Source organism: Canis lupus, chromosome 10, assembly GCF_048164855.1.
Source record: "Canis lupus baileyi chromosome 10, mCanLup2.hap1, whole genome shotgun sequence".
NCBI lineage: Eukaryota > Metazoa > Chordata > Mammalia > Carnivora > Canidae > Canis > Canis lupus.
The window spans coordinates 3,831,082-3,858,984 of NC_132847.1; the positions used below are offsets into that span (position 1 = coordinate 3,831,082).

General features: G+C 39.0%; 1 protein-coding gene across 7 annotated transcripts; it reads left to right on the forward strand.

Moving 5' to 3' along the window:
- The first annotated feature begins 1,335 nt into the window (after positions 1-1,335).
- Positions 1,336-27,835, forward strand: CLK4 (CDC like kinase 4). Of its 7 annotated transcripts, none has more exons than XM_072840560.1 (13): positions 1,336-1,466; positions 8,253-8,413; positions 12,983-13,205; positions 14,324-14,414; positions 14,805-14,871; positions 18,669-18,785; positions 18,876-19,042; positions 19,238-19,332; positions 19,589-19,718; positions 22,917-22,999; positions 26,266-26,345; positions 26,993-27,083; positions 27,173-27,835. In XM_072840560.1, the coding sequence occupies exons 2-13, from the start codon at positions 8,253-8,255 to the stop codon at positions 27,311-27,313; spliced, it is 1,446 nt and encodes a 481-aa protein (XP_072696661.1). In that variant the 5' UTR covers positions 1,336-1,466; the 3' UTR covers positions 27,314-27,835. The 7 variants fall into 7 exon arrangements, with proteins under 7 accessions (XP_072696661.1, XP_072696660.1, XP_072696664.1 ...); XM_072840559.1 differs by lacking the exon at positions 1,336-1,466 and adding an exon at positions 4,753-4,939; XM_072840566.1 differs by lacking the exons at positions 1,336-1,466; positions 14,324-14,414 and adding exons at positions 4,855-4,939; positions 11,790-11,847.
- Positions 27,836-27,903: the final 68 nt, after the last annotated feature.

Here is a 27,903-nt window from a genome sequence, read left to right on the forward strand (position 1 = left end):
CTAATAAAAACTTTGGAAGCATTCACTTTACAAACAGGAATAGGGCAAAGATGTCCCTTTAACACCGCTTCTAGTGGAGACAAAGGTGATGAACTAGAAAAAAAAAGGATACTGCCTTTGGATCTAGGAAAAAACTCTCACTGGTGGTGAACTGGGATGAGGTTCAGGTTGAGGTGAAACATTGGCTTATGCAGTAGCTGGAGGCACTTGAATGGTAATTGTAAGAATTGCTAAGTGATCTGCCTTTGGGTAACTGTTTTATTGGGAAGGGGAGGGACAGAGGGTGATGAAAGAATCTTAAGCAGGCTCCATGCCCAGCATAGAGCCCAATGTGGGCTCAGTCTCACAACCCTAAGATCATAACTGGAGCTGAAAAAAAGGATCAGACACTTAAACAACTGAGCCACCCAAGCATCCCTGGCTAACTCTGTTAAAAGGCTTGAAGAAGTGGAAGTATTTGGGGGCACCAGGCTGGCTCAGTCAGTTAAGCATCCATCTCTTGGTTTCAGCTCAGGGTCCTGAGATCAAGCCCTGTGCCAGGCTGCACACTCAGCAGGGAGTCTGCTTGAAGATTCTTTCTCCCTCTCCCTTTGTCCCCCACCCTTGATCTCACTCTCTAAAATAAATAAATCTAAAAAAAAAAAAAAAGTTGAAATATTTTATTCTAGTTTCTTTCTCTCTCCCCCACTGGAATCTAAGCTGTATAAGGGCAGGTACTTTGTCTTGTATACTTTTGTATCCTTAGTACTTAGGTCAGTGTGTGGCATAAGTACATGACATAGGAACTTGACGATTATACATTAAAAGAAAGGGTTAACTCCAGAAGACTTGAAGACGAATATGTATTACACATTTTACGTAGGGTTCTACAATGTTTGCAAGATATTTAGGATTTAGGTAAATATATTTTCCCTGCAATGGCTTACTGGATGGTTGACAGTTGAGACTATTGGCAAGTGGGGGTTGAGAAAGTAATTTATTAACCTGGCTCCAAAGCCTTTTCATTGGAAGCAGTGAAAATTTACAAGGAGATTGGAAATACCAGCCTATCCTAGTCCCTCTAGCACCTTCCAGCACCCTTTTACGCCCCTCCTCATATACACTAGGCCAAGTGTTTTGTGTAGCAGGGAACTCTTCTAGCATTTTCTGATGGGACTGAATCCTGCTTAATAATCCTGTGCTGTGTGAATCTCCTCACAACCAGCATCAGGAGACACTGGAGGAACGTGGGATGCAGGAGAGTCCTTTGTGACTTCCTATTGAACAGTGAATGAGGCACACTGAGGCCTTTCATGATCCTGATGTGCTGGAGATAAAACTGACCCATTGTTTCATCATGAGCAGCTCTCGATGATATATCACTGTGGAAAGTGGCTTGGCTTTTTTTTTTTTTTTTTTTTTAAGACAAACTCCTTTGGTGTTGCTGAATGATGGACTCGGCATATTTTCCATAAGGACTAAGTAAAGTAAGTTGCTATGTACTTTGTTGTAAGGAGTTGAAGCAGTTAGCAGAATGGTTAAATGCAAAGTACTTCAGAGCAAGCAAAGCCTAAGACTAAATCTTAGTTCTAATACTTGATAACTGTGACCTAGAGCAAATACCAAAGATCAATCACTTTACAGGGTATTGTTTAGATGATTAAATTAGGACATTATGGATATACGGTGGTTATTTAATTACTTAGTGGATATTTGATAGCTAAACATGAATGAAAAATTTGAGTACACAATGGTAATTATCAGTAATAGGCAACTTAAACCAGAGGTTATAACTGTAAAGGATTGTTTATGTCTTCACATTTCTCTATAGAGACACTAAGATTTTGTTAAAATTAATTTATGCAACAGTTTAGACTTTTTCTCTGGAGCTCTGTTCTCAGAGATGACTGTTTCCTATGTCTGAGGTTAAGCACATAGAATATCTGTGCCAGACTATACAAGAATATTCCTCTGGTTGCTTTTCAAAACTAAGATTTTCTTCATTTCTATGCAAGAACACGTATGCAAGTTAACTTAAGGTTTTCTTGGGCATATGTGTTCTTGCATTGAAATGAAGCTACTGGATTAGGCAGTTTTTCCAGTGTTGGTAGTAGATTCACAGAAATTTAGACTTCATTAAGTCTTCTGACCAAAGGGTGTTTATTTTCAGGTAACTGACTTAATAGTAACTAAATAGAAAGAGGTTGAGGTACCATGTAAGATTATTATACTAACTGGCAGTTAGATGGGTGTCTGAGAGTAAATTCCTACTTTTATTTAATCCAATTTAAACCAACTGAGTAAAATGGCCAAAAGCAGCTTATGTAAATAACCTACAAATAGGCATTGGGTTTGGAGCACTGAAATACCAAAGACAATATAAATCAAATCCTTGTCTCCAGTCAAAGCACATAAGCCATAGAGAGCAATTGGGAACACCATCGTGCTGTATTACATGTAATAGAGACACTAGTCACAGGATGTTCTCAACCTTATCTGATCACTCTATACTGTCAAGTATGAGTCTCCTTGGTGGCACTCTGGAGTTTAAAAACTCAAAATGACACTAAAACAAATAGTGGCAAGTACAAAGCAGACCCTGCTATTGGGTAACACTATTCTGTGATGTCTATAAATGCCTCTGTAGGTGCCTTTCCACTTAGCTGACTTTTCTTTTAAGATTTTGAGAGAGAGCATGAATGCAATTGGGAGAGGGGCTAGGGGAGAAGGACAAGCGGACTCCACGCTCAGTGTGGAGCACTAAGCGGGGCTGGATCCCACAACCCTGAGATCATGACCTGAGCTGAAATCAAGAGTCAGACACCCAACTGACCCAGCTACCCAGATGCCCCTCTACTAGGCTACCTTGCAACACTGTTGCTGTTGCTGTTTGAACACAACGGTGCACTATCCTGACCACATTCTCTTATAGTCTCTTGAGACAAAGATGCCTCATATGCCTCATGCTACAGCAAAAAGAAAAAAAAAAAAAAAAGCAACTTTTCTTTGGTGCCAGCTTCAATTTATGCCTTTATATATGCAGCAAGCCGAGCCCCACTTTACCTTGCAAGATGGCCCAGTCCACTCAGTTCAACATTTCATCTGATAAATGTCCCTGAAACAGTATGTGCAATCAGTTGTAGAACCAGTAAATTCCAATTTTTTCCAAAATTGGCTGATATACCTTGATGGCTCCAGGCACATCAGTAGGCTGTGGCCACCTGTTTTAGGACCTTATCTCTAACTGGAGTAGTCAAGAGCAGGGTAATGGCTGGGAAATGATCTAGTCAAGGACAGAATTTTAGAGATGGATGTGGAAGGATGGGCAAGATTTAAACTTGTAGATACAGAAATGTTGGCTCTTTTAGATTTGAATAATATTGTCTGTTTCATTCTAAAGCATCAAGAATTTTCACCTCCAATTTTCCAATTATCTTTTCAATTTCTTCACTTCCTTGAAGTGTGGCACAATCTTCGTGAGAATTGATGTATTTTCAACTTCACTTCTTGAAGGCTGTGGTACAATCTCCATTACAACTCAATTTATTTTAAGTAGGTGACACAAGTTTCCAAGGATATCAGATCATGAAATTACAGTGATTTCCTTTCACCTAACAATATACAAGAGTTCAGATCTTCCACACACTATTGAGTTTATGCCCATAACCATCCAACTTCGCTCTCCTAAATTTGATTTCCGGCTCTCCTTTTTACCCAGTGAATCCTTGTCAGAGTATAGAATCCCCTTGACACTTTCCAGTACTTAGGGTACCTGACCCCTTCCCTGCATTTGGCGCTGAAAGCTTTTCCTTCATTCAAGCCCTTCTCCCCCGTGCTTTCTCTGACACCATGCTCTTGGTTCTCCTCTCCTGATCATTCCTTCTCAGGCTCTTCTTCCCTTTGAAATGTTTCTTAGGGCTTAGACTGGTTCTCTTTTCTCTACCCACTCAGAGTTGGAAACGGTCTAGGGATTCTCAGAACTGCAAAATACTTCGAGATAAGCCCTTTAAGAGATGCTCACTAGCTCTCAAACGTTACTCTGCCTCGGTTAAATGAAACTCGCGAAAATGGGGGCATCGTTAGGGAACTTTTCCAGCTACCATCTGCCCAGGAGGCAGGGGCCCTAACAGGAAGAACGCTGTACGGAGTCTCCGTTGAAGCTTCCTCATTCTTTGTTGTGTTCTTCTGATTAGAAGCATGGGCCTCAAAAGGAGAAGGCACCCTGAGCTTGTTTTCGGAGACATCCTCTTTCTCGGCCCTACTCCATTGTAGGAAGCTCCAGGGAGGCTGGACTCCTCGTCTCCTGTTCTCTGAACTGCCCCTAGCACCTGCACAGAGCAGGTTTGGGGCTTAGCTGTTGCTTGTTGGCACTTTCTAGGGATGGAGGGACGGCAGCCCGAGAGCCACGGCGCGGTCCGCCCCAGAGAGCGAACGGGAAACGGGGCCGCGGCTGGCTCTGGCTCTGGCTCTGGCTCTGGCTCCGCCTCTGCGGAGGGGGAAGCCGCCCTCAATTCCACCTGAAGGAGCAGACGCGTGCTACCGGGTTAGTGCCGGGCACAGGTATTTCCTCCGGATTTCCTCCATACTCCGCCCCTCTGCCCGCGTCCCCACCCCCACCCCCACCCCGGCGCGATGAAAACAACCGAAGGTTCCCCGCACCCCACCCCCACCCCCACCAGGCGTCGGGGCGGGGCCTCGCCTGAGCCGCGCAGCCGCAGTGCGGAAGGCCGGCCCGGCCCTGGACGCCACAGGGGCCCCGCCCCTTACGCGAGCGGCGGGAGCGCGCGAGCCTCTGTCACGCAGGCGCGTTCGCGCGACGTAGGTGGCGCTAGAGGCCGCCTGGGGGTTGTGAGGAGACGGCGCTGCCGCCATTTTGTAGGGTGTTTGTCGCAGTGGCTGCGGAGAGAAGACGGCGGTTTGGCGACGTTTCTCGGCCAGAGGGCCTTTTGGTTTTGCGGAGGTGAGGCTTTGGGTGGGTTGGGCTGGGCCGTGTTCAGTCTGAAGTCTCGAAGCCAGGTGTCGGAGAGACGACCCGGTGCGGAGCCTTGGGCGGTCGGGGTGTCTGGGGCGCACAGCCCCGCTGGTGGCCTTTACAGCCTCGGGCTGTTTAGGTGCCCTGTAGGTTTGAAGCGCTGAGGCGGCGGGGCCGCGGTCCTGCCGCTGACTGGTCTCCGGGGGCCCCGGCCGCTCGCGCCGCCGGCGACAGCGCGGACCCGTGAGGAAGACCCTTGGCGAGCGGTCCGTAGGGCTTGTGTAGCCGGCGATCGAGGCGAGCCTCCTTGTGCCCGGTGGCTGCCGCGCGCGGGTAGCGACCCGGGGGCTTCCCGGAGTCCGGACCGCCGGCCTTGACTGCCAGTGCGCCGAAGGCCCTGGCCGGGTGCCTGGGGCGGGGCGGAGGGGGTGGGGACTGCCCGTGAGCCCAGGTGGTGGCCCTGAGCTCGTGCTCGGGAGCGGTGGAGACTGGGAGGGGCTGTGCCGGCCCCGCCCCCGCCCCCGCCCCCGGCCCGGCCCTCCTGTCGCTGCGCCGCTCTCGGCGTTTCTGATACTTCCGCGTCACGTTATCCTTGAGCGCAAGCTGACCTGGCCACCCTGCCCGGTGTTGCTTCACAGCCGTCCTGGTGTGATTGTGCCCCGTGCACACCCCCCCGTTACCCACCTAGTGCAGGCCTGGAGCCGTCTAATCGTAACTGTAACCTGTTTGGATGTTTACAAGCCATAGTTATAACGTAAAATTGTGGGGTATGAAAGGCAGAGAGTCATTTCTAAGGTGGATCCATTGTGTCCGAGGTTTCCAGTGAAAGATAATGCGGTGATTCTGACATAAAAGGTTTTTTATTAATTGAAGGTAGTGTAATAATTACAGTTGTTTTTTTTTTTTCCTTCTTGTGTGTGGATGTGAAGGAACTTTAGCTGTAACATACAGGCCTGGGATTCTTTGCCGCCTCAGACGGTGTTTCTGAACATTAGGAGGGGAAAACTTCCTAACACCTGAATTAAATTTAAAGTAGTAGACCTTAACTGGAGAAATGAAAAAATCGGGACGCCTGGGTGGTTCAGTAGTTGAGCATCTGCCTTTGGCTCAGGGCGTGATCCCAGGGTCCTCCCCCTGGGGAGCCTGCTTCTTCCTCTGCGATTGTACAATTCTCCCTTGTTAGCGGTGAGCTGGTTTTAGCAGACTGACAGAAGGGGGGGAGGCACTCCCACAAACTAGAGTAGATATGTCTTGTAAAAACTGCAGTAATAATGGAGAGTCATAATAATAATCCTCAGTCATCAAATGTAATTTTGCTGGCTGGGATTTAAGAATGCTTAACTAAGCTATTTTAAAGAGTTGCTGATGTGGTTAAAAGACAATTGGGGTGATTAAAGGAAGGTCTGGAAGAATTCCACTAGAAATACAAATTTTTTTAGATGGCTTTTCTGTTGTCCTTTGCCTCAAGTTAATTTGTACTGTCATTTCAGTTTCCCATTTTGAGGTAATTGTATCAAACTGGAATGCTCACTTAATAATTCGATTTACCTGACCAGTGCCCTCTCTTCTCTTTTTTTTTTTTTTTAAGCAAAAAGCATGATACAAATATTTTCTTAGGGAATACTTCCCAGGAGAATTGCAGCTGCCTTTCAAGTCTTATTTTAATCCATTTGAAATCATTTAAATTTTTCCTTGATTTGTTTGCTTGTTACTTAAGTCATTTGGAAGTTAAAGGCATAAACAAAGCTGGTTTTGCTCTGTTTTACCTTTTTTTTTTTTTTTTAGCTCTTGAGTTGTGAAACTCATCCTTTCAGCAGTTTGGATGTCACTGTTAAAAACTTAACTGCTTTGTAAAAGAATTCAGATGGGGAGCAGCAGATAGTGATTACATTGTTGGAACACCCAATGAGGTGTCTCAGGTCCTTCACCCTGAGCCTGAAAGGAACCTATGCATTAGAAGTTGTAGATTGAGGCAGGAAATCAGGGAATTGCACTGTCCTCATCTGATTTCACCGTGACCATATGCATCCTTGTAGATTGGTTTCTTCAGTCATCCCGGATGTATGTACAGCAATTATGTTTTCATTTTAGGACTAATTGCGAGATGATATGAAGATAAAGTTCTTGGATAGAGAAAATGAGTTTATAAAAAAATCTTTGTTTTGCTTTTCAGTTTCTCCGTTTGAATTCTGTGTTCTATTCACGTCCTAGTTTTTTCCCTGTAGCTTGGAGCCATTCTGAGATTAAAAAAAGGAACTCTCTTAGTGTTTTGTTTTTTTTTTAATAATGTTTACCTTTAAAACAATGTCATCACCTATATTTAATGTCCCTAAGTGTTTCTCTGACTTCAGTTGTCTGGATTACAGAATTTTTCCAAAGCTGTACGACACTTAACATAGTTCTCTTTTTTAAATTTTTTAACGTATTTTTAAAATAGCTCATAGAAGTTAATGTTTTCTTAAACCATATTAATAACTTAATTAGGAGATCACTTATTATAAAAAGGTAAGGGACACCTGGCTGGCTCAGTCGATGGAATTTGTGACTCTTGGTCTCAGAGTTGAGAGTTCAAACCCCAAGTTCGATGTGGAGATTACTTAAAATCTTAAAGGTAATAAAAATGAGTTAAAACTCCCCAGATTATTAATTTCTAGCTAGATATTGTTGTCTACTGGAGGTTCTAAGCCTGAATCCTGGCTCTTTAACTATTTTTACAGTGGCAGTTAGGAAGTTGAAGATAAACACCAAACTGAGTATTTACTTAGAAAAATTGAAAGAAGAGGGGATCCCTGGGTGGCTCAGTGGTTTGGCATCTGCCTTTGGCCCAGGGCATGATCCTGGAGTCCCGCATCAGGCTCCCTGCATGGAGCCTGCTTCTCCCCTGCCTGTGTCTCTGCCTTTCTCAAGTAAATAAATAAAATCTTTAAAAAAAAAAAAAAAAAAAAAAGAAAGAAAGAAAGAAAGAAAGAAAGAAAGAAAGAAAGAAAGAAAGAAAGAAAGAAAGAGAAAGAAAGAAAAATTGAAAGAAGATGTATTATTAAGGTCTCTCAGTGTTCTGCATCATTTGGTACTAGATCTGTATGCTATTTACAGTCATCTGACATACCATAGAATGGTGCCCCATGCCTTAGGAAACATCAGTTACAAAGATTTTATTTACTTATTTATTTTTTTACTTACAAAGATTTTAGAACCTGTGTGAGCCCATGTGTTGAGTGTTTGTATTTAAATACCGTGTAATGTTTTATTTACTAAACATAGCCATTTATAGTCTCCACTCACTTTTCCCTTCTGTTAACAGATGCGGCATTCCAAAAGAACTCACTGCCCTGACTGGGATAGCAGAGAAAGCTGGGGACATGAAAGCTACAGTGGGAGTCACAAACGGAAGAGGAGGTCCCACAGTAGTACTCAAGAGAACAGACATTGTAAACCCCATCACCAGTTTAAAGAATCTGATTGGTAAATTACTTTTGAATTAGTAATATCTTAAAACTAGTTTTAATGATTTCTTATTAGATTAAGTAGCTTTATTCTGTCAGATTGTTGTATAATTCCATCAACAAATATTCAGAAAATGCTTATCAAGGTCCTTTTATAAACTAGACAGTGTGTAGGTGCTGAGGCTACAGTGGTGAACAAAACAGTTCTTACTCTTATTTATCGATGTCTATCTGGGAGTGGTGGGAGATGGTTGAGTCCCAGTTGCCAATAATGTAGTTGGGGCTGTAAGACACACAAACGGGTTAGTAGTAGTGACGATAGGATGTCCAGTGGGTGCTTTTAACTTGTATGCAGGAGGAGATAGGTATTTTTGGGTGCTCATTTAGGGTTCTACAAATGAGAGACGATGAGGGCTTGGGAGAGTTCATCCAGATGAGAAGAAAACCAGCATGTGCTGTTTGGGAATGGTAAAGTGCATGGGGGATCAGTCACGGACACTGTTCCATGGGTTATATTTGTAGATATAGCCACTGGGGGTGTGTAGGATTTTTAGGAGCTTGTTTATTGTAAGAACCAGTAATTTAGGAAAGGGTCTCAATAAAAATTTTTCAATGGCATGTGTCCTGTTTAATTATGCTTACTGTGTAAAATTTGGAGGTAATATTTATATAGAAATAAAGGAATTTTAAAGTTCCCAAAGGATTAAAGAAAGGCTAGGTGAGTAGCATTTCCTCCAGTCCGTCTTCCATTAACTTCCCTTTCTCATTTGTTTTGTTGGTTCTATGTTTTCTCGTTTTGTACAGATGTTCCATTGAGACTGTTTACCAGATTGCTTTCTAAATTAGCCAGCTGGGGTTACTTTAAAAAAGAGTATGTAATATTTTTCCTTCTCCATGCTAAAACAGACTTGTTCTGTGGAACAGTGAGTTTATTGGTAGTCATTGCAGACTAATCTTTCTTCATCACATACTGTCACAGGGGGAAGAGGGAGGATTTATGCCAGGATTTCAGTGACCTGAGCTAATTAAAACACTGTAGAGAAACATCTGTACTCTTCTGTTACAAATACAAAATGCCCTGTAAGCTTAACGTCATGGTAAATAATGGATAGATTATTATTCATTGTATATGTAGGAAGGAAGTGACTTAAGTAATGAACAGTTTTCATGTTCACAATTAACTACGTAAACATGATACTATATCAGTCCAGTTAACCAGGCCAACAGCTGTTTTGACATTGGCACCAGAGGTGTCTCATGGTAATTGCTCTCTATAATCTGGAATATTCTAATATTTGAAGGTTTAAAATCTTTACAGTAGTGTTTTTTATAAAATTATTGAAAAAAAATGAAAACCGTAAACTGTAGAGAAGGTTTACAACCTTCTTTACAACCTTTAGGTTGTAAGTCAACCTAAATAGGTTGCTAGTCCCCATTATTTCTATTTGTTCTTAAAAAATCTTTCTTTATAAGTCTTTGGCTCTGGTTATTTCCTGGAAATAGATTCTAAGAAGGATATTTTTAAGTTAAAGTGTGTGAACTCATAAAGCTCTTGCTGCATAGTCATATCTTTTTCTAGAAAGTTTGTACCAAGTTCTACAACTCTTTGCTCTTTCGTGATCTACATGCTCTTTCATGCTCCTACCACTCTGGCGTTTTGAAATGCCAGGAATGGTATTTTGTCTTAATTTGAATTTTTTAAGTTTTTAGTTAGTTTGTCCAATACCTATTTTATCTATTTCAGTATCTTACTGATTTTATTGTATATCAACTTTTTTAACCTTTTCATACATATTGCAAAGGGTTTTCTTCCCAATTTGTCTTTTGCCCGTAGCCTATAATTGGTCTCCTTTGCTACAGGCTTAATTAGTTCTGTACAGTATATTACGAAGACTGGTGTGGCTATAACAATGCTTTTATATATTGAGGTAAAAGTTCTTAAGTGTCTCCTCATGTAACCTAGAGTATGAATTCTTAAACTGATAATTCTCAAACTTGAGTATGAATAGAATCGCCTCAGAGGTATGTTTAAAATGCATATTACCAGATATAGATTCATTCAGTATAACCTGAGGCCTAGGGATCTTCAGTTTTAATAATTCCCTATTTTGATATTACTGTTATAAGCAGACCACCCTTTGTGAAACACTATTTCTTAAACTCAGCCTGGCATGCCAGATTTGCATGATCTGTTCCCAGCTAACTTACTTGGCTCTGTTCATTCCCCTACATGGAAAATTGGTCTTGCTGTAATTGTGTACATACTGTTTCCTGGGTAATATGTAGACAGTTTATCTCCCGGGACGTTATGGCTGCAAGTGATCTGTAAATGTGAGATGGTAATATGCCATTCTTCTCCCCTGGCATTTCTTCTACTTTCTACTTTGTCTAAATCTTGACCTGCCTTTAAGATGCAATGCTGCTTTTTTATGAAGTCTTCCCTGACCGTTTTAAGCAGTTTGAGTTTTCCACCCACACTATGATCCTAAGTATTCATGTAACCTTTCAGCATTTCCTGCATTGTTGAGTTTTGTTTTTATGTGAATAATCTCAAATTGTTCATTTGTTGGCAAGGATTTTGCCTTATATATATTTTTTTATCTTCCACAGGACCTGTGTGGAAATAAAAACGAATGCCCGTAGCCTCATTAGTCTTGGCTAATTTGAAGGACAACAGTGAAATATTCACTGGACATTGAGTGAATATTTTGAGAATTTAAATCAATCTGTTCATCTTGTCCACTTTGTCCATACATAGCCTTTATAATTCTATAGACTTTGTTTATGTAATCTCTAAGGCTTGGTTGTTATAGATTGAAGAGGTTCCTCATCTTTCTAGTTTATCCTCATGGCTTTACTTCACCTCATGTTTGTTAGTCTGTATATTGTTTATGGGTTATCTGCAGCTCTAATTTGATGCACTATTCCAGCTAAAGATTATTAGTTTTTTTCTGATAGGTTTTGGACTTTTATGGAAAGGATGCCTTACAGAATTAAAAAGGATGCCTTTAAGAGTGTGGTAATTCCTAGCACATTGTATTGTAGATCTCTCGCTGACAGTTTGAAGCCAGGTGATCAGGTCCTTGACCTAGACCCACATCCTAATATTCTGAGTTGTTTCTAGAATTTAAGATTGAAATTGGGGAAAGGGAGAGGGGATGGGGGTCTCCATTTCCCTAGCCTGGATTTGATGCCAACTCTGTTGAGTAGGAGTTTAGAGATGCTTTCCCTTTTATTTCTGCCTAAACCAGCCCCTGGGAAAAAGAGCACAGCATATTCTGGGGAAAAATAATGAGGTTGGTGAGGGCAGCTAGTCAACATCTGTCACTCCATTGCTTGTCAGGATTCTTTTAGCCGATTTGTCTGACTGGGCAGGTGTCCCCTCTCTCCCTCAGTGCTCCATGTGCATCCCTCTTGAAGCTTCGCACTCTGTTGAAGAGGACACCATCCCAGGTAGAGAGGGGGACGGGAAACTGGGCCAATTGAATCTATGTCCTTTTCTTTCCATCAGACCAAGGCTACTTAACTGCGATCTGTTGACTTCCTGGGGTCCGTGACCTCTATGAAATTCCTTGCCAGAGTTTTGTTTATGCATTTGTGCATTTTTTAGGGGAGAGGGTCCCTAGCTCTTTCATCAGATTTTTAAAGAGATTGATAGATTCAGAAGTTAATAAGCACTGTGGCACTAGGATAAGGTTTCCCATGTAGATTTTTTTAGTATTTTGCAAGCAGGAATGACAGGAAATTAAAAATGGAAAGGGAAATAGGGTGGTGCGGGTGGATGTTTTGTAATCCTGGGCAAGCAATTACAAGATCCTTTTTTCATTTATGGGGAATATATTTTAATGTCTTTGACACATGAGGCAACCTTCAAAAGTGGTGTTTTCTATTTCTCAAAAAGGAAAAACAGGAAGCTAGGAATACAAAGAGAGGAGATGGGATGGGTGATATGTGTAGTAAAATTGGCCCATATAATAGCAGTTAGAAAGTGCTCTACAACTATGGCAAATTACTTTCCTTCTAGGGATCTTAATTTAGTGATCTGTAAAATGAAAGGGCTGGAATATATGTAAGATTCCTTTTAGCTCCAGTACACCTTTCATGAAAGCATTCTGTGTGTGCCAGACATAAATTCACTTACATTAAAAGAGAAAGGAATCCTGTTTTGCCTGCCTCTGATTGTGTGTGGCTCTGTGTGGAAAGAAAGCAAGCCTAGTTACAGATGCATATATCATAAGACGGATAAATTTCAGAAGAGCAGTTTCGTGAATTTTTGGTTTTAACTTTAAAAGATAAAGGGACACTTAAGTAAACCCTGAACATAACGTAATTGACTCAAGCTTTGTTCCTTGATACGAGATATTTGATAGAAGTCTATCTGATGGAGAATGTGAACTTGCTTGTTCGGTTAAGGCAAAATTTTGTCTTTAAATTTGTGAGATAAGTATAAGCTCTAATCATCAGTTTGAGGTTTTTTTCTTTTATTGAGCTAGCTGTTTAAACCGAGAATTACTGAGAGAATGTTATGTTTGAATCACACTGTAGCAGAATGAAGAGAATGATTTGAAATCCTTTACTGTGTTTGCAGTCATTATTTAGAAGCAAGGTCCTTGAATGAGAGAGATTATCGAGATCGGAGATACGTTGATGAATACAGAAATGACTACTGCGAAGGCTATGTTCCTAGACATTATCACAGAGACGTTGATAGCGGTTATCGAGTCCACTGCAGTAAATCTTCGGTCCGAAGCAGGAGAAGCAGTCCTAAAAGGAAGCGTAATAGACACTGTTCAAGTCATCAGTCACGTTCGGTATGATTGATTTTGTTTTATTTTGGGTGGATGCTTATTTGTGTGTAAAAGCTCCTAATGAGCCAGTAAGTTTTGAAAAAGTGTATATATACATATAATATTATATGGATATATTATAATTGTGTTTATATTACTTGAATTCTTAAACATCCAATTCTCATAGCTAATCTATATTATTAGGTAGCCTTCATTTGCCCACATTTACTCATTTTCTGCAGTCCAGATCATGAGTTCTTGATTTTAGTATTAAAAATATTTTTGTTTTGTTATATAATTTTATGAAAAGATGAAGCACCCATCTTTTTTTTTTCATTTTAAACTTTTTTTTTTTTTTTAAACACTTTAGAAGAAGCCATTTTCCTGATAGTTGGATACTAATCTAGAATGTTGCACTGATGGATGCTTAACTGTTATTCTCTACGTAGGGAAGTCCCAGAGCACAGTGCATCATTATCCATAGCTAGTTCCATTGAAATTCTGAAATGGGTGCTAAATGGAAAATGCATTAGCCAAAAGCGTGCCTTTTTTTACACTGAGACATCTTCACTTGTTTGTTTAATCAGTAAACTTTGAATAAATTGTTTTCTTCCCCAAGTTTTCTTTAGTAGAACTAGCTTTGATTAGATTGAACATTGAAATTAACTAGCATTTATTTCCCCTTTTACTTTAATTATGTATATTTTAAAATATTGCTAAATAAACAATTTCAGCTAATCCTGACATTTTAAAGCCTTTCCTGACATCTAGACATCTCAATTCACAGCATATGCTATTTTATAGCAAGAGATTAGTAGATCATGACATTGCATTCTTTAAATTTCAGACTTCAATTAAATCAGTATTTTAAAGAGACAATTGTGTTGTTTTTTTTCTATTGCCACTTTAAGTATCTTATCTGAAAATCTGTTCCTTGCCATGTTTTTCTTCTGTAACATAAACTGTGCCCTGTGAATTTCTGGGGACTGAATTTGAAATTGCTCCTGCCAACTGTTCGTGGCCTGGTGCTTATCTGAATGCCTGAATATCTCCCCGCTGAATGAATTGCGTATTCTGCCCTGAATTCACTCTGATATATTGATTGGCTGGACGATCTTGGTGCTGCCCACTTGCCGTTCCAGAAGAGCCACCGAAGGAAAAGATCCAGGAGTATAGAGGATGATGAGGAGGGTCACCTGATCTGTCAAAGTGGAGACGTTCTAAGAGCAAGATGTATAGAATATTTTTCAACACTTTTTTAACTTTGCAGACAGAATAATCTTTTTAAGAATAGTTTGTCAGCGGGGGGCTAAAGAACTCTTCATTGCTTTTTTGTTTTGTTTTTTGTGGGTTTGTTTGTTCTTTTGTATTTCTTCTTTTCTGTAGAATTTAAATATTTCTAAAGTTCCAAAATAATCAGTGGAATTTGAGATTAGAGCAAGAAAGATAGCTCTATCTAATTGTTTTTGTAGCAGCTGAAAATAAAATAATTTGAGTGCTGGAACCTTAGTTATGCTTTGATAGAGATCATTTGAAAATATTCCACACTTAAGTATTCATTGTTTGAATAACTAGATGATTTGTCCTCGGGTACTTACCCCTCTTTCTCCTCCCTTACTTTAGATGAAATCGTGGACACTTTGGGTGAAGGGGCCTTTGGCAAAGTCGTAGAGTGCATTGATCATGGCATGTAAGTTGTTTTTTTCTTTTTTGAACATCCTGATATTTCTTGAGGGGAAGGATCCCTAATTTAGATGAAATGGTATTTTAAGTAGTAGCCATGTGTTTTTCTGGGTGGAGTAAATATCTGAAATTTCTTGGCTGTGTTTGGTTATTTACCATGAGTATGGATTTTGATCAAGAATGCTGACAAATTCGGGGGTGTCCAGCTGGCTCATTCAGTGGAGTGTGTGTGACTCTTGATCTCGGGGTTGTGAGTTTGAGCCCCACCACAGGTATAGAGATTACTTAAAAATAATATCTTAGGGATCCCTGGGTGGCTCAGCGGTTTGGTCCCTGCCTTTGGCCCAGGGCACGATCCTGGAGTCCCGGGATCGAGTCCCGCGTCGGGCTCCCGGCATTGAGCCTGCTTCTCCCTCCTCCTGTGTCTCTGCCCCGCCCCCCCCATCAAATAAATAAATAAATAAATAAATAAATAAATAAATAAATCTTAAAAAAACAACTATAAATAAATAAATAAAATAAAATCTTAAAAAAACCAACTAATTTTATCAGATGGCATTTATTAAAGTGGGTCTTCAAGTGAAGGGATTTCCCAGAACTTAGGCCTTGGCCCTTAAATGACATTTAGAGTGCTTTGCTTTAGTTTTGAGTAGCAGAGACACTAAAACTAAAGCCTGTCTCATCTTTGTCAAAAACATGTATTCCTGATCTGAAAGTTGCACAGTGGAAGAAATGACCTAGCAAAAAGCAGTCTGCCCTGGAGTGTAGTTAAGGGAGTTGAAGGGAACATCTTCCGTTTAAAAGGTTTTGGAGGGCAGCCCAGGTGGCTCAGTGGTTTAGCGCCTCCTTCAGCCCAGGGTGTGATCCTGGAGACCCTGGATCGAGTTCCACATCAGGCTCCCTGCATGAAGCCTGCTTCTCCCTCTGCCTGTGTCTCTGCCTCTCTCTCTCTCTCTGTCTCTCATGAATAAATAAAATCTTTTTAAAAATTAAAAAATAAAATTAAATAAATAAAAAATTAAAGGTTTTGGAACCTACTAGGGGCACTGGCTCAGTTGTTTAAGTGTCTGCCTTTGGCTCAAGGTCATGATTTTAAGGTTCCTGGGATCAAGCCTCCATCAGGATCCCTGCTCAGCCGGGAGTCTGTTTGTCCTTCCCTTCCCCCTGCTCACGTACATTCTCTCTCCCCACCCCCTTCAAATAAATCAATATATCTTAAAAAATAAAAGTAAAAGGTTTTGGAATCTTCTAGCTTTATTTTGGAATGATCCATAATTACCACTGGAAAGGAACTCTGCAATTAAGTACTAAGTACCAGTAGAAGAATTTCATTTTATCACAGTTGTGCTCCGTACCCTGCAGATCTTGTATATTGTTTCTTTAAGCTTCATGAAATAAAAGTTTCTATGGCAAAAAACAAAAACAAAAACAACAAAAACCTTTATTGCCAAAGGGTTATATTTGCATATTAGAGTTAGCTTCTTAACTATAAAGAAATTCTGTTAAAGCCTGCAGAATAGAATCCAAATTCTTTAACGTGTTATACTAAATGCTTTCTGATTTGACCCCCCTGTGTCTTGTTTTAACATTTTCCTCCAGGGTCTCTGTTCTATAGTTAGCAAGCTTTTTTTTTTTTTTTTTTTTTTTTAAGCAAGCTTTTTTTGTAAGTGAACCTCTTTAAAACAATTTTATAGTTCAATTGCACATCTCTAAATTGACATCTAAAATTTTTCATCGTAAAATAGTTGAGAAGGATGTGATTTCCTCCTTATTTAAACATTGATATGTTTTTAAAAACTTTTGTCTTTAAATGTATTTGAGGGAATCTAAATACTATAGCAACTTAATATACCTACTAGTGTTACCATGAACCAGTTCTTTTTAAATGCTTAAACATGTTTTGTTATTGAAGTTACTTTTATTCTGTTTTCCATAAAATATATTACTCTAAGTATCTTTTATTATCACCCTATCTTTTCTGCAACAAAAATCTGAACGTAAAGTGAAATTTTGAAATATTTTGAAATACTGTTAGAAGTTTCCAAAATGAGTGTTTGAGGTATTCAGTTGATCAAGTACAAATCTTTGGCAAATTTTGATACTTATTGGACTTAAATATAAAAGTTATTTGGAAATATGTCTTTTATTGGGTTGGTTGGGACTTTTAAAAAAGGAGTACACGTATTCATAGCATGCCTTAAGTGCTTAATATTAAATGTGTTCTTTTTTTTTAAGATGACGTAGCATTTTTCTTTTTTTTTAAGATGATGTAACATGTAAGTTGAAGGTATACAGCTGTTCAGTGCAGTATAATTACTGTAGTAGTGTTAGATAACAGCTTTAGTAACTTTTCATTCATAGAGGTATAAGCACTGAGAAAACTTGGTCATATGGTAGATAAGACTAGAAGGAGGTTTGTCACAGTGGTTTCATAGCAGCTCTTTGAAGCCTTGAGATATATGCCAAGTGTCATAGGGAGATACCATCAAAATAAGTTTTTAATTATCAACTCACAATTTGACTGGGGCTTTGTTGAAAACAGTGAATTGGGGACCACCTGAGTTGGGAAAAAGGTTTGCTATCCTGCCACTAGAAAAATTTGTTTGCCGCAAAGATTTTTTTTTTTTTTTTATAGCTGTAGGACACATCCTTTTGTAAGATTTTTTTACAGATTTATCTATTTTGAGAGCAAGAGAGAGAGCATGAGGGAAAGGGCAGAGGAGAGAGAGAATCTCAAGCAGACTTCTTGTGATTTGACCACCAAGCCTGACTTTGGGCTTGATCTTGTGACTCTGAGATCATGACCTGAGCTTAAAATCAAGAGTTGGCTGCTGAACAGACTGTGCCACCCCGGTGTCCCTTGGGCACATACCTTAATATACTAATTAGAGGTGTATGAGGTTTTCTCTTGTGTAAGGTAGAAGGGCCATAGTAAAAAAGAAAAAAAAAAAGAGGCTTGAATGTTGATACAGCTTCAGGAAAATCAGATTTATAAAGAAGACAAAAGGAATTGGAAGGTTTAGAAATCCATTTCCTCTAGATCACTTGTGACATGTTACTTTTTAGGAAGTATTACAGATACACCAGTCTAAATCTTATGCCCTACGCTAGCTGTTTCTACCTACTTGAATCAGTGAATGTGCTAAACATTTTCTCGGCTTCCTGACTTAACTGATGGTATTTCCTATATTTGAACGTGTTCCTCTTTCTTCCCAAATCTTACAGATTGGCAGCTATTTTTCAGGGCTCAGTCATGTGTCACCTCTTCTTTGAATAAGTTTGAGCTCCCCTAACCCCCTACATGTTAGTCTCTCTCATCTCTTTGCTATATGGTAGCTCATACGAAGTACTTATAACCTTGTAAGCTGTTCATGTGTCTTTTTTCCACTAGACTTTGAGGTACATAGGGGCGAACCTTGTCTTCCATCGCTAATACCTATGTACCCTCTGGCATAGGGTGGGTCTGTTCTGGTGAATGAGCAAATGCTTTCAGCAGTAGCATATTCTGTTGGAGGTTTTGTGTTTATCGTTGTCTTTTTTTTTTTTTTTTTTTTAATTTTTGTCTAAAATCTAGGTAAATTTAAAATTCTGGAAACATTAAAATTTGTAAGTATTTAACCTCTATAAAATGTTTTCTCAGAACGTTTTGAAAAGGTATTATATGGAATCTGATACAGGATGCCCTGAAAGACTCTTTTAGAAAAATAACAGTAATTAATATTCAGTAAGGTTATGTTTTAGAGGACACATATCTTCAACCTACTTTTGTACATATATCTTTTTCACCTTAATTTTGTTTTTAAGGGATGGCATACACGTAGCAGTGAAAATTGTAAAAAATGTAGGTCGATACCGTGAAGCAGCTCGTTCAGAAATCCAAGTATTGGAACATTTAAATAGTACTGATCCCAATAGTGTCTTGTAAGTATAAACTTGAACTGTGATCCATCATATTGCTTCAAATAATCAGAATTCTGTGAACTGACTTGTTTTTATTTTGATCTATTTTAGCCGATGTGTCCAGATGCTAGAATGGTTTGATCATCATGGTCATGTTTGTATTGTGTTTGAACTACTGGGACTTAGTACCTATGATTTCATTAAAGAAAATAGCTTTCTACCATTTCAAATTGACCACATCAGGCAGATGGCATATCAGATCTGCCAGTCTATAAATTGTAAGTATACTTGATAAACTTTAAACACCAGAAAATTTAAAGCTTTCATTATACAACGACATTTCACAACATTGTCACTAAAAATACACGTTACAGGTAAAGATGAAACTCCTATATCCACTGCTAATCCTTACTTCCCCCAATATAGATAAAATATGTAAGTGAAACTAATAGTGTCTTTTTGTTCTCTTATAGTTTTGCATCATAATAAATTAACCCATACAGATCTGAAGCCTGAAAATATTTTATTTGTGAAGTCTGATTATGTAGTCAAATATAATTCTAAAATGGTAAGTTAAAGACTTGTTTTAATTTTGTTGGTGGTTTTTTAAATTAATTTAGCTTGGTGATCCTTGAATGAGGAATTTTCACTTCTGATGCTGGTTATATCCTGATGTTTAATCTAAAAAGGATAATTCTTCTCTACCTTTCTCATGGAGTTATTTTAAAAATCAAAAAGATAATTCATGTGCAAGCCTTTTGAAGAACTATAAAGTATTATATGTCTTTACTGATCTTCATGTTGACTCAACTGTATTTCTCTAGAAACGTGATGAACGCACACTAAAAAACACAGATATCAAAGTTGTTGACTTTGGAAGTGCAACATATGACGATGAGCATCATAGTACTTTGGTATCTACGCGGCATTACAGAGCTCCAGAAGTCATTCTGGGTCAGTAGACACCACCTTTCCTTTTTTTCTTTTTCTTTCTTTTTTTTTTTTTTTTGACACCACCCTTCCTAATACTGTAATTAAAAGAAAAGATCCCCCCCCCCCCAAAAAAAATGGTTTACTAGGGATGAGTGTGATTTTCTGTACACATACAGAAAATATTATCTATCCTAAGAAAGACGGTTTGGACATTGCTATAAAAACTTCCTGAATGGGAAAAATGTGATACCATCTGTAAGGACATTGAAAGTGGTGGTGGTTTTGTTTTGTTTTGTTTTTAATTTTTATTTTATATAAGTAATGTATGTATGCTTGCTCCACGCTCACCATGGAGCGCAGTGCAGAACTCCCAACTCCCATCCCTGAGATCAAGACCTGAGCTGAAATCAAGGGTTGGACACTTAACTGATTATGCCAGCGAGGTGCCCCAAATAGTAGTTTTTTTGTTTTTGTTTGGTTTGGTGGTTTTTTGTTTTTTTTAAACAAGCTAATCTTAGATCATAAAAGGGCAAGTTCTGTCGGCAATGTATATTGCAGCAATGTGAAGTGATGGGGATAATGGGGATACTTACTTTCATGTCACAAAAGCATGGTGCTATAGAAGTGCTAAAGGTCTGGTTGGCAGATGGAGGTCGAGGAGAAAGAAGGGTAGTCTTAAGAGGTGAGCTTCTTAACGTGAGAAAGGTTAAAGAAGAAAATGACTTTATGGTTCAGTTTTAAAATAAGAGGGAATTCAGTAAGGGAGTGTGTATTTTATGACTCATAATGTCAGAGATCAGGTCTTGTTAATAGAGTAGGGAGGTGTCGGGGTTGGGAGCTCGGAGACAGTGGGGGAAGTTCAGATCAGGTACTCTTGGGAAATGGTTACATGGACCAAGCTTTTTAGCCAAAAGAAGGGTCCAGCTGAGGTTGGGTAGTAGAACATTTTTATGGACTGTTTCCACTTTTCACCTTTTTTTGTGTAGCAGGAGTTGGTAGTTCAGAATAAGAATAAGCCCCCTGAAGATTTTTACTTGGGTTGAAAGCTTGGTAGAGGCATAAGATATGCAGTGCTGGTCAGTAGAACTTTCCATGTGATGGAAATATTCTATATTTGCAGCATCCAGTGTGGTAGCTGTTCGCCACATGTAGGCTGCTGTGTGCTTGCAGCGTAGGTAGTGGGACTGAGGAACTGAATTTTAAGTGTTCAGGTGTAAATAGCCCTTCATGTGGCTGGTGGCAGCCATGTTGGACAACACGTTTTGAGCTTGTCTTGGAATGGATGATGATAGGATTTCTGCTTAGTATGGTCTGAAAGGAGCTGTTGTATTACAGTAGTTTAGAAAGTGTATTAATGGTTGAGGACTATAAAGGCTTCAGGGAAGGTGAAAGAAATGATATGAAGAGTCTGTGGACAGATATTTTTCAGAGCTTAAAAAGACATAACTTCCTGTGTTCTCAGTTTTAAGATGCAGATTTCCCCCACATGTTACCATGAGGAACACAACACAAAATAACTGGCATTTTTCCTTTGTTATTGGTACATAAAACAGTCATGTGTCTTGCTGTTAATGGCCTCCTAGATTGGATAAAATATAGTAATTCTTAGTAATTACAGTAACACAGTTCCAAGTATGGCCAGACTAGATAGTTGATAGAAATCCAAAATTGGGGTTATTGCCCTTGAGGAAAAGAAATCAGGAGGTTGGGAGATTGGGAGATTAGTATGGTCCTCTTTGTTTTTGTGGAGTATTAATCTTTAGGATTAAGGCAGAATTAGGCTGGAGAGGATGACGAAGTCAGGGGCTGCCATTCCAGAGAGCAGTTGGTTTCCTGTCTTGTATGTTGGTAGTGAACAGGTATTAAAGTTGAGAGAGATACAAGGAAGTGAATGATGGGGAATTCGAGAGTCCGAGCACTAACTTGGCAGAGAATGGGGATGGTTTAGACCGGCGAGCGGCAAGAAGGGTTACATCACTTGGGAGAGAAGCTGCTTTGGGAGATTGGAGTGGCTGGAGAAGAAAACATTAATTTTAGGTCAAGGAACTATCATTTGCAGATTTTTTTTATGTGTCACTGTAGGTAGACCCAGGTTCAGTTATCCATTTGTTCGAATGATAGGCACTGTGAGGGTTAGCCCGAAAATAAGTAAATAAGATGACTAAATCATAGGCAAGGTTTTTGAATGTGTTGTTTCTTCCCTTTCACATTGCTGAAATTAATTGAAATGTCTTTTAAAGTAGGTTTTATTTATACATTATTATTTTACTAAATATTTGATCTTTAACAAAATGAAAACAGCTCTATGGTTTACTCTTTTTCTCCTTTTCAGTTACGTACAATCTTAAGGAAACTAGGTATTTTATTCTTTCCTGATTAGCACTGCTATTGAGGATTGTGAAGGAGAAAATATGTATGATTATACTCAGCCTGAAAAGTACATATATAAGTAGATCCCTCCCTGTGAACTTTAAATGGCTAATTCTGCTTATTATGAAACTGTTTATAATATTTATTTATAATCCTTATATAATTTATGTAAAACTATAGTAGTATTTTAAGGCAAGATGTAAACTGAGGCTTTAAGCTGTGATAAGTGGTTAGTAATTACATTTTGAGGGTGATTACCAACCTGTATTCACTAAATAAAATGTAAAATTTCCTGGAACAACCATGAACTGGGTATGACTGTGTTCCCCATTGCATGCAATTCAGAGAATATGGAGTATTTGCACAAATTGGTAGTTATATGTGGAAAATCCTGCTAGTCGCTCTCATATTTTACGTAAAATGCCCCCTCCCCAGATTAATGCACTAGTTTGTTGTAAGGATATGGAGAATTATGAGCATTTACTGAGTAACATTTAATATAAAACGAAAAATGTAAACTGAGTTTACTGTCCAATTTTCCCAAATGGGCTAGGTGAAGAGAGCATACATGTAGGGAAGGGTGTAGTGTGTTGGCAATTAAAAATTGTTGCATATACAGGTGTGTTTTGGGGGGTGCCTTGGTGGCTCAGTTGGTGAAGCATCTGCTTTTGGGCTCAGGTCATGCATGAGTTTAGGGTTTGAGTTCTGAGTAGGCTCCCTGCTCAGCATATTCCCCCCCCCCCCCCCCCCCCCCCCGTTATCTGCACTCTCTCATTCGCTCTTTCAAATAACTTAATTTAAAAAGAAAAAAAAAAAAAAACCAAGTGTGTATTTTTTTTCTTTTTACAGCTTTAGGTTGGTCTCAGCCTTGTGATGTTTGGAGTATAGGTTGCATTCTTATTGAATATTACCTTGGTTTCACAGTCTTTCAGGTATGTATTTACTAAATACTGTTTCATAATTAATTTTCAGTGTTAAAGGCATGTGAAAATTTTGGCTTCCATATTGAAAAGTTGGTGTAGTAGTGTTCTTCTTTAAAACTTACATTTGCAAGATGGTCATCCTTCTCTAAGACCAGAATTGGGTGAACAACTCTTTGGTAAATGGTCATAGTCCATTTTGCATGTGATTGAGTTTTTATTTTTAACACACGGTTCATATTGTCTTGTGTTGCCATTTTTTATTGAGCTCTCCTGCATAATTAATGTTACTGCAATGTTACCATGTTACTGCAGCCAGTTTTAATTCACTTCTAATTATGTTGACTATAGCATGGCCATGAACAAGCCACTTATTCCTTTTTATAAAATAATTCAGGAATAATAAGTTGTATTTTACACTATGACCCCCTAGGCACATTTCAAGGCACTAAGTGTATAAAGAAGAAACAGCAACTCTGTGCTCAAGGAAGTCGTGCAAAAGATAAGATGTGGGAAAGTTCACAGTTTAATGTGGTTGATTTGCTATCATGGACAGTGTAGAAAGTGTAGTGGGAACCCAGGAAAGATAGACAGTTCTATTTCTTCGAAGAAAGTCACTGAGGAGGTAGGAAGTTTAAACCAGTGCTACAAGGAAGATCAGGGATTTGTAAGAAAACTAAGGAGTGTGTGGCCCCCTCAGGAAGAAGACATTGTACCAATAAATGTGTAGTTAGGGAACAGTAAATAGTGCTGTCAGAGTATCTTGTATAAATGGGGAAATGACAGTAGGCAGGGACTGACTTATGATGGGCTTTTTGGATTGAAAGGTACTTGTTTCCCAGAAGTTAGTTTTCCAGGATGTAGACTAATCCAAAGTAAAAATGATTTTGTACGCTTGTCATTCTGACCTTTATTTATTTAGAGATTATTCCTCTAGGTTTTTAGTTTGTTTTTGGTACTAAAATGTCCGTTTTATGCAATGATAATAGGTGTTAGTAGTTGGTTTTGTTTTGTTTTGTTTTTAATTAAAGTCCTTACTGGGCAAAACAAAAGTAGGAAACCTTACTTAAGTCTCTACTTTCTTCCCTTAAATTCTACTTACATCTGAAATCTAACAGTCTTTTAAAAGCTTTAGGTTGTGCAGGCATTGAAGAACTTTTAAGTAGGGCTGTGATGTGATCAGTGTTCTGATCTGTTTGGGGAGTTGGTAGGGGTAGGGATGCAGGTTTGGCACATTCTGGCTCACACTGTTGAGGTTGACTTGAAAGTGGGTGATGCAGGATGGAGAAGAAGTATCATGAGTTAAGAGTCAGGTGGTGGCTGTTGTAAAATTGTGTGTTCTCTGCTTGTGGGGCTTATCACCAGACTTGTTTCTGTTTCTGATCCACAGAGATCCTGTTAAAAGTACTCTTAGTTTATAGACAAGTTTGATACCTAGAACCATGGTGACCAGTCAGTTTTTAGAGGGGGTGTATATGGTTTGTGGTACTAAGCTGAGAGCCAAGAAAGACTTCTGTTTTAAATTCCACCCTCCAGAATATTTTTTTTTAAATTGTGGAGCTAGCTCTTGGCTGCATCTACTATGAGAATGAAGACCATTGATAGCCGTCAGACTGTCAACATTCCAGAAAATGTCAACATGACTGAAGGGATGCACTGTTGTTGTAAAGAACTCCAGGGGAACCCTGCAGAGGGACTTCAGTCACATCAATGTAGAACTCAGTCTCCTTGGAAAGAAAAAGAGGCTCCAAGTTGACAAGTGATAGGAAATAGTATGTGCTGTAGCCAGTGCTTTTCTGTCTGTAGTCCTGTATAGAACATGAGCAAGGGCGTTACCCTGGGCTTCCATTTCCAGATGAGGTCTGTGTATGCTTATTTCCCCCATCAACGTTCTTATTCAGGAGAATGGTTTTCTTGTTGAAATCTGAAATTTCAGGGCAGCCCGGGTGGCTCAGCGGTTTAGCGCTGCCTTCAGCCCAGGGCGTGATCCTGGAGACCCAGGATCGAGTCCCACGTCAGGCTCTCTGCATGGAGCCTGCTTCTCTCTCTGCCTGTGTCTCTGCCTCTCTTTCTCTCTGTGTCTCTCATGAATAAATAAAAAAAAATTAAAAATTAAATCTGAAATTTCTTCAGTGAAAACTGTTTGCAGGGTTTGGATAAAGTCACCTGTTGCTTGTTCAGTATCTCTCAAGCAAAAAGAGGAGTTAATTCTTGAAGGAAATGACACTGAACTTGTATCAAATTCAGCTGCTTTGATTCAGCAAGCCAACAATAGTTAAAAACAAGGATCTCAGGAAATTGAGGGGTGGTCTCTGAAAAAGGAACAGTTGAGCAGTCTGATGAATGACATCTGAGTTGTCACATTACAGAAACAGCAAGATGCTGGATGATCTTTCAGACTTACTTATGATATTTTAAAACCAAAGAAAAGTATGGAGCTAGTATTACTTCTGTCATGAGTTAAGCACTGCGCTAGGAACACTAGTTGTTTTTAAAAAGCATTACACACAGCCTCTGCTCTTTAGATTGAGAGTTGGCAAATGATATTCTGCTTGATGTGTGCTTTAATGAAAGAAAAAGACTATGTGACAGGGATCATCCGTGGCTAGCCAGGCCTGAAATATTCACTCCTTGGACCTTTACAAAAGTTTGCCAGCTTCTGATTGAAGAGCACACCATTTCAGCTGTAAGTGTGGTGGTTTTCTCTCTTTCCCTTTAGCCAGAGTTTTGTTACTATGTGACTTAAGAACATGAGTTTTGACTTAGATCCATGGCTCACCTTTCCTCATTTATGAGCTAGTATCTCAGCGTCTTGGACACTCATGTTCCCATATACGGAGCTGAGGATTGTGGAGAGAATTACTGGAACTATATTTTTATTGCCTGGGATTAGATGGTAACATATATTCACTGGTGAAAGGAGGCCACTTTGGGGTCAGTAGCTGAATAAAGGAGGAGAGCTTTTTTCTGGTATTCTTCCTTCGTTCTTCAGTAAGCAGCGCAAAAAATGAAAATAAGGAAATTGTTCCGTTAGTTTCACATTAAATTACGTGTCATCCACTATGCAGAACCTTGTTGGATATCAGAAAGACTTCCATTTTACTGGTTTGCACAGATAATACAGCTCATTCAGTATTGTTCATCTTCTAAGCAGAGTGTAGTATCAACTGTGCAGCTGTCTAATGTCCTTTAGTGTCCATGCTGTTTTCTTGTATTTTCCTTTATTGTGCATGTAGGGACAGAGAATGTGCTAATTTTGTTTTTCCTGTGTGTTTCAGACTCATGATAGTAAAGAGCACCTGGCAATGATGGAACGAATATTAGGACCCATACCAGCACACATGATTCAGAAAACAAGGTACATTCTAAAATGAAAGCCCTTTCTTGGGTACATCCAATGCCCTGTATTCAAACTGCACAAACCCAGCTTTGTTGTTACTGCTTGTTCCAAGGACTTGCGATTGAGAATGTTTTTTTTCCATAAAATCAAAATTTTAAAATAATTTACCTCGTGATCTAGCAAACAAAGGTGGTATTTTTTTACACTCAAGTTAACCTTTGCATAAATGTTTTCCTAACTTGATAAAAACAATAGAATAGTAAAAAAGAGTTTGATTTTGGAGTCCTATCAATTGAAGTTTTTATTCCATACTTCTAGCTAGCTAGCTGTATTGCCCTTGGACAAGATACTTGAGTGGTTTGCCAACAGCTGCACCACCCCATTCCACATGTAGTGAAAGGAGAACTCCTAGGACTGAACCCTCTTCACCGTTCTATGCATGGTATTTATGAACCACTCAGGTGGGGCACTGAAACCTCAGAGGGTGCAACAGTATGGAAGATGCGTTATAAAGGATCTGATATGTAATTGCTGAGGTTTTTAAAAATTGTACACATGTCTATGTGTCTACATAGGGCCGTCCATGCTTCCATCTATTAGTAGGGGTAGAGTAAATGTGTGGCTCTTTTGTTACTCTTACTGATCCAGACTTCTTTTTTTCGTAGAAAACGCAAGTATTTCCACCATAACCAGTTAGACTGGGATGAGCACAGTTCTGCTGGCCGATATGTTAGGAGGCGCTGTAAACCATTAAAGGTAAAAGAAAGAAGATGATGAAAGGTTTTTAAAAAAATGTTTTTAAAAACTATTTTAAATCTCTTAAACAAAAACGTTTCTTTCCCCAGGAATTTATGCTTTGTCATGATGAAGAACATGAGAAACTGTTTGACCTGGTACGAAGGATGTTAGAATATGACCCAGTGAAAAGAATCACCTTGGATGAAGCCTTGCAGCATCCTTTCTTTGACTTATTAAACAAAAAATGAAATGGAAATTAGTGGTCTTACTATATACTTCTCTAGAAGAGATTACTTAAGACTGTGTCAGTCAACTCTAAACATTCTAATATTTTTGTAAACATTAAATTATTTTGTACAGTTAAGTGTAAATACTGTATGTTTTGTATCCATAGCATAATTACCTTGTTAATGAGGAAGTATGGTCTTGATAATGAATGAACTATAAAAGTTAAAATTAATTTTCCTTTTTGAGATTAATTACCATTTTTAAAGATCTTTGGAATATTCTTTGTGTCCAGTGATAAATGTGATTGATCTTGTCTTTTGTACATGGAGGTCAACTCTTTGAAGTGATTTTTTTGAGTAAAAGGAAATCTTGACTACTTTATTCTTTATATACCTCAAATTCAAAACTTTTCGTAACTTTAAAGTTTTTTCTGTAATTGTTGAACAGGTAATAAGTATTAACTCCCAATAGGCAGGTATTGGAAACCAAAACCCATAGGAAAATGTTTACTGTTGGAATTTCATTAAATTTTAAGAATTGTGTTCTGTCTCATTGGGTAATGTCAGTGGTGATAAGGAGCATTCATGGAAAGATCAGTTTATCCATCATG